General features: G+C 44.0%; 1 protein-coding gene across 1 annotated transcript; it reads left to right on the top strand.

Moving 5' to 3' along the window:
• Nucleotides 1-216: 216 nt before the first annotated feature.
• LOC148902958 (NGFI-A-binding protein 1-like) lies at nt 217-11,551 on the top strand. Its single transcript, XM_088993835.1, has 8 exons — nt 217-585; nt 1,923-2,722; nt 2,808-2,941; nt 3,017-3,068; nt 5,867-5,986; nt 7,415-7,583; nt 8,822-8,962; nt 10,178-11,551. The coding sequence occupies exons 2-8, from the start codon at nt 1,925-1,927 to the stop codon at nt 10,252-10,254; spliced, it is 1,491 nt and encodes a 496-aa protein (XP_088849961.1). The 5' UTR covers nt 217-585; nt 1,923-1,924; the 3' UTR covers nt 10,255-11,551.
• Nucleotides 11,552-11,918: the final 367 nt, after the last annotated feature.

The following is an 11,918-nucleotide window of genomic DNA, read 5'->3' as shown; positions in this document are numbered from 1 at the left end:
GGTATATAAAAAACAAAACAAAAATGAAACAATTTGTAGATCTTTACTTTTCAGTGTAAACACAAGAGTTTATTTTTTAAACACGCTCGCATTGGTTAAGATAACCTGGTTGTTCCCCAGAGAGCCGAAACCTTTATTTGCTAAAACCAACGGAAGTGCTTGTGTATGAAGTACTGCGACTTTAGTGTGTTCGAACAGTACTGTTGGAGACCGGAGACCCTAGAGGAGAGGAGTCAAACACTTACTACACGCGCAACACTCAATGAGAAATGGACGCACGGAAGTCTTTCTTTCTTCCTTTTTCAAAAATCTTATTCTTGGCGTCTTTTTGCTTATTTTAACAACGGGAACACGTTTCAGGGGCAGGGGGATTCCAATACTGGAGCGTCTTTCCAGCCGGGCCAAGAAATAAGTCTTCGTCTTTTTTCCCAACTGTGTATTATTTTTTAAGTTCTTTGCATTGGCGTGTGGGGCTTTTCGGGTCTTTGGGTCTGTTAGTTTGCGAGCTTTCCACTTGCAGACTGGCAACCGGGAGAGGAGTGGACCGCCACGCGAACGCACCAAAGGGGGCCCAAAACACGGCAGGTACGCACAACTCCCAACTCGCACAGATCGCGTGCAGGATGACTGTCTTGTGTTGTGCATATTGTGCAAACGGCGTCGCCAACGCTCACGTCGCTGCACAAATCGGCGTCACGTCAAATTGATACAATAATCGCGCTGAAACTGAGGGCAGACGTTCAAGACGTTCATATGGCGTGGATGTCAGACTTTGAATGAATGAATGGACACGGGCATTCCTAACCTTTAACGGAGACACGATTTCAAAGCACACCACCGGACAGCATTTGTGAAAAGTTAATTACCTTTCATTTCTGCAGAACACAAAGCGAGTATTGTCAAGTATGAATGTCGGAAACACGGGTTAGTTTTCTTGACCGTCCAGTGGAAGAGCATTTAATTGTACAATCCGTCTCAAGAAATCGCCGACACACCGATACATAACCTAAAGTACATAAATAATACTTTCCATACGAGTTCTTGCAGTATAGCAGACGACACTATACCAAATGGTGTTTGGGAATCACTGAATGGATGTATTATCAGTATACTGACATTAGCATCAAAGTGCTCCACCAAATGTACTTATTGTGGATATTTTAGTAAAAGAATGCTATATTGGACAAAACATTTGGAGAAACTAAAAGAACTGGACGCTTGGCCATGGCTACGTGTTAGCAGTCGCCATGGTGATGTGGTTCCGAGTGCGTGATGGGAATTTCTCGTGAATCAGTGGATTCAAAGTGTCTGTGCGTGTGTGAGCAATGAAAATAACAGCTGAATTTTGTGAATAGGGAATACACACACAGCACGCACACGCACACAATCACACGTATACACACACTCACGAGTTCTGACGTGGAGAGTGATGGCCTTATGACAACATGTATTCTTTTCTCTCTGTCTGTATGTCTGTCTGTCTAGACAGACAGATATATATACATATATACAGTACTTATACTTAGGGTAAGTACCCATAGTGGTGACCTTTTAGCATCAGCTGAGACTGGATATTTGGAGACACTTCAATAGGTCATGCTGCTGTCTTGTTTCAGACAGCTTTTGTGTGTTTCCTACCCAGGGGCCCCTGCTCGGCCCTACTCTAGGCGAGGCTAGTTGGCCACCTACACAAGGGGTGGAGAGAGGCATGTGGTCCTCCCAGCAACTGTGTGAAGTTCGGATGAGCACCGTTTGCTCTTATTTTGGGTCTGAATCTGGTGTCTGATACAAATAAAGGTGACAAGTGTATTTTTCTGCATTATGACCCCGGTAGAAAGAGTTTGAACTGATCTGATGTACAAAATAAAAAGTTGGTAATTTGTGTAAAGTTGCGTTAACAGTCTTACTCGTCCTCTCTGCAGTCATGGCGGCGGTGTTGCCCAGGACGCTGGGTGAGCTGCAGCTCTACCGGATCCTCCAACGAGCCAACCTGCTCTACTACTATGAGGCTTTCATTCAACAAGGCGGAGATGATGTGCAGCAGCTTTGCGAAGCCGGCGAGGAGGAGTTCCTGGAGATCATGGCGCTGGTCGGCATGGCCAGCAAGCCGCTTCACGTACGCCGGCTGCAAAAAGCCCTGCGCGACTGGGTCACCAACCCCGCCATCTTCAATCAGCCTCTCACCTCACTGCCGGTCTGCAGCATTCCCGTTTACAAACTCCCTGAAGGCTCACCCACACTGTTGAGCACACAGGATCGGGCTAACACGTCCAGTGTCAAGATGCCCAAAGCGGTGGCCACCTGCTCCGACACGGGAAAACTGGATGTGACTCGGGATAAAGTAACCGTGGGCTCGCCCCTACATGGCAATGCCGAAGCTCGGTTCTGGTCGGGGCACAGCAACGACAGCGAGCACAGCCTGTCGCCGTCGGACCTCGGTTCTCCGTCCTCCCCCAGAGACGTGATGGAGGCTCTGGATGCGGCTGCCGTGCAGTCTGTCCTGGAATGTGTGGAGCGGATGGCGCCGGGGCTCACCAAGGCCGACCTTGCAGAGGTCAAAGAGCAGCTCAAAAGCAACAGGAAACTGGCGAAAATGATCGGACACATATTTGAGCTTGGCGACGACGACCCCAGGAGGGAGGAGGAGATCCGCAAGTACAGCGCCATATACGGACGCTTTGACTCCAAAAGGAGGGATGGCAAGCATTTGACGCTCCACGAGGTGGGACCGTACTCCTCAAGCCCAGAAACGACCAACAAACCAATTTTGCGCTCATGCTGATGTTTACAACTTTTTTACTGTACAGCTGACAGTGAACGAGGCAGCGGCACAGCTCTGCATGAGGGACATGGCCCTGCTTACACGCAGAGATGAGCTGTTCGGACTGGCCCGGCAGATCTCCAGAGAGGTCACGTATAAATACACCTACCGCACCAGCAAGTAGGAGTCACCGCTTCACACCCTCATTTTCTGGCCTCACAAATGACACTCCCTAAGCTAGCTTCTTGTTCTCAGGTCTCGTTGTGGGGATCAAGACGAGCCCTCCCCCAAAAGGATAAAAACAGAGGTGAGTTGTATCTAGCTAGCTAGCTATAATAATAATAATAATAATAATAATAATAATAATAATAATAATAATAATAATATAAATAATAATGTCGCCACAAGGGGGCACAAGCCAGTGTCTTATTGTACCGGTCCCAAGCCCGGATAAATACAGAGGGTTGTGTCAGGAAGGGCATCCGACGTAAACATTTTTCCCAAAACAAATATGCGAATCAAACCTCTGAATCCCATACCGAATCGGTCGAGGCCCGGGTTAACAACGGCCGCCATTGGTACTGTTGACCTTCAGAGTGCCGGTGGAAAATTGACTACTGTTGGTCGAAGAAGGAGAGGAGGGAGGTGTGCCCGGAGGAAAAGAGAGAAATTGAACGCCAAGAGTATAGAACTAAGAGTAAGAACTTTGATTGTAGAAACAATGACAGGTAAAGGTAGAGAGCTGGTTGACATGATGCAGAGAAGGAAGGTAGACATACTGTGTGTCCAGGAGACCAGGTGGAAAGGGAGCAAGGCTAAAAGCTTAGGGTCAGGGTTTAAGTTGTTCTATAGACAGAAGAGAGAAAGAGAAATGGAGTTGGGGTTATCTTAAATGAGGAGTTTGTTAAGAATGTCTTAGAAGTAAAAAGAGTATCAGATAGAATGATGAGTCTGAAGCTAGAAATTGAAGGCGTGATGTTCAATGTTGTTTGTGGGTATGCCCCACAAGTAGGATGTGAGCTAGCGGAGAAGGAGACATTTTGGTTGGACTTTGATGAAGTCATACAGAACAACCCGAGAAGTGAGAGGGTTGTAATTGGTGGAGACTTCAATGGACATGTTGGCTCAGGAAACAAAGATGATGAGGAGGTGATGGGCAGGTTTCGACTCCAGATGAGGAACGCTGAAGGACAGATGGTGGTTGACTTTGTTAAGAGAATGGAAATGGCTATTGTGAATACTTTCTTTCAGAAGAGACAGGAACATAGGGTGACCTATAAGAGTGGAGGCAGAAGTACACAGGTAGACTACATTTTGTGTCAACGGCGCCATCTAAAGGAAATCAGTGACTGCAAAGTAGTGGTTGGTGAGAGTGTAACCAGACAGCATAGGTTGGTGGTGTGTAGGATGACGCTGGCAGTGAGGAAGATGAAGAAACCAAAGGCTGAAGTGTGACACAACAAAATAACAGTCGAGGAGAAGAAGTAGATCATTGAGAAACACTAACGAGGTGTGCGTTTGTGGCGTCACACGTGCACACCGCGGCTGTCTTGTGAATCTCAGCCTGACTCATCTCTCACACTGTGTGTCACTTCCCTGAGAGTAACTTTCTACGACCATTCTACAAATAAAGTCCACCATTGCTACCATCCTTCGCAAAAAGCTTGACACAAAGGCGTTATTTAGTCGATGCTTTCACGTGACTAATGACACCGAAATTGTCACGTGCGAGTTGACAGCTGGGGCTCCCGACCTCCGCCAGCCGAAGAAGACACAAAACAAAATTACAGTCGAGGAGAAGAAGGAGATCATTGAGAAACACGAATGAGTTGTGCGGGTTGATCCACTAGTCACTGATACTGGGACATTTCAACGAGTCGCTGTCACCTCACCAGTGACATGATTACGACGCCTTGCGCCTCGTTGTGTCTTGTGCAGGCAAGTCCAAGAGTTTGCTTTGCCCGGGGTGATTGTTAGCCGCGATCGCGTAAGTTTGTTGCTTTCCAGGGTCGCGAATGTGCCATTTTATTTTTCCTAGCTTGACAGGCTTGTTAAAATAAAATCTCTGCCAGCACAACATTGAGGAGCTTGTTGCTGACCATAGTGAGGTCCTCAACACCGAGGATTTGATTTGCCTTCAAGGGAACAAGCAGAAGCAGGCCATTCAGGAGTTGATGTGCAGGCTTTTATTGAACACTTCAATCCAGAAAAGGCTATGAGCATCATCAACATGATGGATGATAATGTGATGCCTCAGTTTCGTTAGATCTTACAAGTCAGAAAGCAACAGTTGGGAAAAAAATGGGATACACACACATACAGACAGGCAGACGACAGTGAGAGTTTCAACTTTGATAAAGGCAAGGGTAGACTGCAAGGTTAAAATATCCCATCAATCAGGCTCCACAAACAACCCGCACAAGCCATCTGTACACTTGATGCAAAAAGCTATCAAGCTAAACAGAACACAATTGATGAGGAACCAGATAAAATTATCACAGACAAAGCACCTACAAGGGATCATTCCTCAAGATGGTGAAAGAAGGTTGCGTTCCTCATCAAGTGTTTAATGCTGAGGAAACCGGCCACTCCATTCCATCAAGCCATCAACGACCATCACAAAGGTAAATAAAACAACTTTATTATACTGTACCGTGTATTTCTTTAATTATAATACCATAGCACATTTATTATACATAAAAAAAATGTATATTTTGTGTAGTTTTAAGGCTTGGAAAATCAAAAAGTAAAAAAAACATGTTTTATGGGGACCTGGGAACGGATTATTCTCATTTTAATGGTTTCCTATGGGAAATTAATTTTTGGTATATACACGTTTCACCTTGCACACTGTCTGGGAACCAATTAAGTTCATAAGCCAAGGTATTACTGTATTTTCATTTACTTTCCATAACAACATTTATCGCGCTGTATCGCTCAAACCTAATGTTTGATGGATGTGATCCCGTTTGGGCTTCCACATCTTTTTGCCTTTGCAATTAAATTTGTGCGCCTTGTTACATATGCAAACCTTTAATCAAATAAAGATGATCAAAATGCACCACACGCACTCAGTCAATCAATTGCTCTGTTGTGCTTCTTTAGGAGAACTTTTTCGACATCCAGGAAGCGCTGCAGGCCATCCACATGAGGCAAGAGATGCTAAGGGAGCAGCTGGCCTGCGCCAAGTCCAAAGGAGACGAAAGCATCGGACGCAATCTGCAGGTACAATTACAAAGGTCGTCAGTCACCGAAATGGGATTTGTTTTCCGGTGCGCACTTTGTGATGTCAGCGTCGACCTAAGTGATTGTTTCGTAGCAGCAGGACACGTCGGTTATTGATAAAGTTTTTTCCTCATCACAGCGCCAGCGTTTAAAGTCCATCAATGCAATGCGGAAGGGAACACGCCTCTTTAAGCGTGTTAGTGTGTGGCATGCACATCTGAGCTAATGTGATTTTTTTTTTTTTTTCAAAACGTTATTCAGAGAGGGAAAAGATTTCATGGCTCATTCACAGCTCAATCCCAGAGGAATATGAAACACTTTGATGTTGTAATTTAAAGCGACAATGACATGCGCCCTGATGATCATTTCACATCCAGCGTTTATGTCAAACGTTCACTGACGGCTATTCGTGCTAAGGAAAGTTATAGACGCGTACTTAAATTATTTTTTTCCTGATATTTTGCTTTTTCTGTACAGTAATACCTTGGCTTACAAACTTAATTGGTTCCCATACAGTGTGCAAGACGAAAAGTGTGTATCCCAAAAATTAATTTCCCATAGGAAACCATTAAAATGAGAGTAATCCGTTCCCATGTCCCCATAATACATAATTTTCTACTTTCTAATTTTCTACTTTCTAATTTTCTAAACCTAAATTGCCAAACAAATGTTTGGCAATTTGCATACTCAGCACGGCAGCCAATCAGAAGCCTGTTTGGTGCTTCGGACTATACCGTGACTGAAAAGTGTACTTGGAAGTTTTGAAAGCTTAGAAAGAGAAGTCCACGTGGCTTGTAGCGGTTTGCATGTAGCTTTTGCTTTATTGAATAAAACAAACGTTTGATTTGAAAATAATCGTTTTATTATTTTTTTTTGAAGAACTTGTCGGCCACCCGGGCCGAGACGTTTTGAAAGTTGTACGCCTGACGTAAAAGTTGTACGGCCCGGACCTCCGGGCAGACGTTATTTCAAACACTGTTGTTAGTCTGGAATATTGGGCGCTCGGTTTGGCTGTTGTCGTCTTCTCATGGTGCCTCGTTGAAACAATACTAGACTGTCTCCATAATGTATTAGATTTAATGTGAGGGAAATAAAACTGAGTGAATTGAAACTACAGCATCCTGGTCCTCTCATCTGAATACTGGTATGTTTAATATCTGGTAGAGTAAATCTTGTTACCTCTTAAAGCTGTTTTATCACTTGTCCGTATTTCAGTCAGAGCCCCCAAGAATTATTTGGGTAAGCGTGACATCAGAGAATTGAAACTTAACTAATTGATGACTTCTGTTTTAAAAATACCCAAATCACTTCAAAGTGCAGACTGTGGAGAATTTCGCAAGCACCGCTGATGATTCAACTGCACAGTGAGCGATTTAGTAGTGCAGAGTCACTCACAGGCGTATTATTATTTTTTTGGGGGGTCCTTAGATGCAGCTCGAGCGTCTGCTGGCGAGACAGATGGAAATCCTACAGGACGCCGCTGTCCAAGAGCGACTGCAGGCTCTGGATTGGAGGATCCCCCCTGCTGCCTTGAAGTACCTCACCAGCACCCACAACGTCAACGGGGTCGCCAGTGACTCCAGCAAGGAGAATCAAGGTAAACATTTCCTCCCTGTAGGTTCACATCAAAACTCGTCATCGTGCTGCGCTCGAAAAGTGCTTGCTCTGAATTTCTTTCTTCTTCTTCTGCAAGAAAGAAAAGTGTGACTATTCAAATTTTGTCTTCAGGGCTCATCTCCTTTTCCTACATCACCCACTCTGACAGCTTCTTCTATCGCTCTTCCCTCAAATCCCACAATGCACCTGTAATTAAGCCGCCTACGCATGTTTACCTTGAGCCAGTTACCCTGAGGGGGTGTCTCACACTCGCTCTCTCTCTGTCTGTCTCTCTCTCTCTCCCTCTCTCTTCTCTCTCTGTCCCTCTACTGTCTCTCTCTCTGTCTCTCTCACTCTCTCTCTCACTCTGCTGTCTCTCTCCATCTTTCTCTGTCTCTCTCTCTCTTTCTCTCCCTCTCTCTTCTCTCTCTGTCTCTTTCTGTCTCTCTCTGCTGTCTCTGTCATTTGCTCTCTCCCTCTCTCTATCTCTCTCTCTCTCTCTCTCTCTCTCTCTCTCTCTGCTATCCCTCTCTCTCTCTGTGTGAAAGGCTGCCCGAGTTTTACTTTGAAGGTTAAACTGCATCGATTTCATACTTTGTATGAATGACAGCCTGAAAATACACAAATCATGGGGTTTGTTTTATACTGCGGTGCGTCTTATACACTGAAAAATACAGTGTATCTTTTACCTTTTACCTGTTTGTTTTCGTTTTTGTATGCGTTTTTTTTTTGTTGTAAGGACTCCCATCCGCATGAATTACTTGGACTAAAAGAATGTAAAAAATAGCTGTCTGACACAAATGTGAAAAAGTGACATTGATTTTAAAAGTTTAAAAGTAAGAAAGGATAGTTTTTCAATCTGGATTTACTTTCACTGATTTCGCTTCCCATAGCAACTTATTCCATTTGCATGCAGCGGCTAAATTCGGGTACACCATGTTTGCTTTGAAACCCTTGCTCATATCAAAGTCAAGTCAAAGTCAGCTTTATTGTCAAATATGCTAATATGCATGATATACAGCACAGATGAAATTACTGTCCTCTTGAACCCAGCGTGCAAGGCACTTATAATGACTTAACAAACATAATAAACATGAAAACGGCAATTTCATATATAATATAATAGTAGTTGGACTAATCACATAGTTTTGATCATAACCCGAGCTGCGGCATCTGGTTCAATATTACGGCTCAAATGATCTGAGTCTCATCATCGTTGCTCGTCCGTCTGTTCACCAGATGAGCGACCTGTAAACTTGCGGGTGGTGAGCCAAAGCATGCAGGAAGGTGACCTCCCGTTAGGAAAGCAGCTGGCCAATGAGTTGAAACGTCACCACATCCACAGCAGCAGCACAGAAGAGACCAAAACACCAGCAACAGGTTTGTGCGGGTGTGCTCATCTTGTTGTCCTGGCATATTTCGATGATGAATACATTTAGATTTCGATTACTGTTTAGAGAGTTAATGTAAAGCACAACCGACACCATTTTTTTGTTTCCTAACTGACATCAGAAAAACGTTTTCTCGCATTTAAAATACCCAAAACACGCAGGCTAATATTTTTAGTCAAATGCAACACACCAATAAAAATGACTTAAAGTGTCCCAAAACTGCTTCAAAATGACCTCGGAAATGGCGAGTTTCAGAATGTCCCGCCCCCTCGTTCTTGACGTCACGCCATTATACTCCAGACACAAAACAATGGCTTCAGAGTTCCGATTCGGAGAAGATGCTTTCTTTTTAAATGCGCTTATAAATGAAATGTATTATTATTATTGTTACTCATCCAGTTATGAATATGATTCAAATAGTTCTGAAGAGGAAAGCATAAATGTTTGCAATCGATTAAAGAAGTCCTTCCGTATCAATTCGAGCCGTCTGGACTCCAATGTAGCTCCCAGAAAATGCACAAGATGGCACACAAGCTCCGTTGGAAATGGGCTGATTTGTCTGCTGAGAATTTGTGTCCACTTTTATGGTGTTACCGTAATTGGTAGTGTTGGTGCGACACACAACGATTCACCATCACGTTATTTATGTGTTTTCCTTCTAATTTCGCCATCAACACGATGTTTTCAGACCAAACAAAGTACCCAAAATGCATTGTGTGTCGCTTTCCTGGTCAGGGGCGTTCCAGACGTGACGTCACGTCAGGCATCGTCATCAACTTGAAAACAAGACTTCCTGAATATTCAGCGTGAGTCTTAAAACATAAAATATAGCTATATGCGGTGGAATCTTTGTAAAATGCGCTCTCAGTAGAAGTCATTTTGTAATATTACAAATTATGGACACAACTTGTCCTTTAAATGTCTGTTGGATTTGGTGCGCATGGATCGTAGCGCCTGCCTGAGGGGAGTTGCTGGAAAAGGTGGTGAGCGGGGTGCGGAGGGTCCAGTAAGATTTTCCGCACTCTTGTTTTGATTCTTACAGTGTACAAGTCCTCGTGAGTGGGTAGGGCAGTGTGAAGTCAGATTTTGTCCATTTTTGTGGGGGCCCCAGAACTGAACCCTAATCACAGGACTGATTTGATGACTGCCGTGTAAAAATGTTGAAGGACCTCCAGTACATCCTCTGTTGTGTTTATGTTTTTAGAGAACGGGATGTCGCGGCGGGCAGCCAGCGTCACAGAAAAAAAGACCATCAAGTCAGAACCCGAGGACTCCACATAGTGCCTCCCGCTTGGTCTCCTAGTAGTATGCAGTTATCAGCCGTCACTAGAAACTAAGCAAGCACAGCCACAGTAGAGCCTTAACAACCAATGTTGCCTCACAAAGAGCATTTATTTTCCTTGATTTTCGTTTTTGTGTCACTTGCCAAAGCATCAAGAGAGCATGAAGACGTGCCCCACCATGCTTGACGTATGCTATCTCTCCTACAAATGCATTTGCTTTCTTACCTCTGAACAGTTCTTTTCGTTGTCCACATTCACGCTGGGCCCGAACTCAAACTCTGCCTCAATTCTCTCGGTTTAACGCCAGTGAGCCTTGGAACCAAATGGCGCGTGCAGGCACAGTCGGCAGACTGAGTTCGGGTCCAGTCCCAGGATCGTGCTCCTTTTCTTTATTCGTGGGATGACTCCATCTTTCCTCTCGCTTGTCTTGTGTATATTTATGGGAGGAAACATTTTGTGAGCATTTGTGAGGAACCCGTGTTACGGGCAGGCTTGCCAAGCCGAGTCATTGTGTCATGTCACACTGCTGGTGAAATTCAGGCACACATCTGCTGACCGAAGCGTCCAGGCTTGAAGACGTGGCGTTGCACCAGGGCTCAGCTTCAGTGTAAATAATTCTGTGAGAACAAATTGTGTTAGCCTTCACTCAACCAGGGTTCTGCTTTGTCTAGTGTATCTTTGGTGTAGATGTTTGTGTCAATAGTACTCATGTACATTAAAAAAAGACCTATCGGTGTCATAGAGGAAAAATATTCAAATGTGAAAGTGTCGTGTATAGAAGCCGCTTTCTACAACGACTACGATGATGTTGACTAGCTATCTACTAATGCATATTTCACACGTGTTGCTGTTTAGCTGTAGAAACATTACCACAGTTGCGTGTGTCCTGACAAATTGGTCCGACCCCCCCGAGCCTCACCCCGCCTGCAAGTAGTTCACTCAGTGGCAGACCGATGCAATATATATGTGACTAACATGTACAGATTGTTTTGTGAATATGCGTTTGTTTGACCTCCAAAGACGCTCATGTTGTCTTCATGTGCGACATACTGTAATTGTATCTTAAGATTCGCCGTGGGATTTGTTGTTTCATGTCAAGAAACTAGTGAGGACTCACAATGATGTTGTGATGTTTTCAGTGGAAGCCTTGTCGGCCTCTCCTCAATGTCTCACATTGGTAGATTTAGGCTCCACCTTGTTATGCACCATTTTTTTAAACACTAATATATTTTTCTTTTGTTATACAGCACATAACATTAAACTTTATTTTTTGAACCTGATTGTGATTAATGTTCTTACTGGTCAGTGAGTACTGAGGGTTTTTTAATGGGTTTCTTCAATTTTCCCTTCTTTGCTATGCGGGTGCTGGAGATTGATATGCAGGGACAGTGGTGTCAAACATACTCTGTGTGGCTCAAGGGTAAAACTGGGTGTAAAATGGGTCAAAAAACGACCGTCGGGATGATCTTGATTCTGCCAAAAAATATACCTGACATTTTTGTCAAAAATCTAGATATATATTTTTTGTGACGAGAGGGGTTAATTACATGTTGAAGTTCAACAACACTATTTATGTCACTTGAAAATAATACTTGTGCATACCTGTCAACCTTGGCTAATAGCTGTGCTTATAAATTATTACAATTCCCATGTAAAAATCGT

The sequence above is a fragment of the Hippocampus bargibanti genome, linkage group LG01 (assembly GCF_051943395.1).
Source record: "Hippocampus bargibanti isolate YZ-2025 linkage group LG01, ASM5194339v1, whole genome shotgun sequence".
NCBI lineage: Eukaryota > Metazoa > Chordata > Actinopteri > Syngnathiformes > Syngnathidae > Hippocampus > Hippocampus bargibanti.
Note: the sequence above shows the minus strand (reverse complement) of the source record. Positions and strands in the feature narration are given on the sequence as shown.

Bases quoted from the DNA above. Each gene is read 5' to 3' on its own strand.
- LOC148902958 (XM_088993835.1), top strand. From the start codon at position 1,925: ATGGCGGCGGTGTTGCCCAGGACGCTGGGTGAGCTGCAGCTCTACCGG. The intron at 2,942-3,016 runs GTAGGAGTCACC...TCTTGTTCTCAG, and splicing joins TACACCTACCGCACCAGCAA to GTCTCGTTGTGGGGATCAAG. The intron at 7,584-8,821 runs GTAAACATTTCC...TCTGTTCACCAG, and splicing joins CTCCAGCAAGGAGAATCAAG to ATGAGCGACCTGTAAACTTG.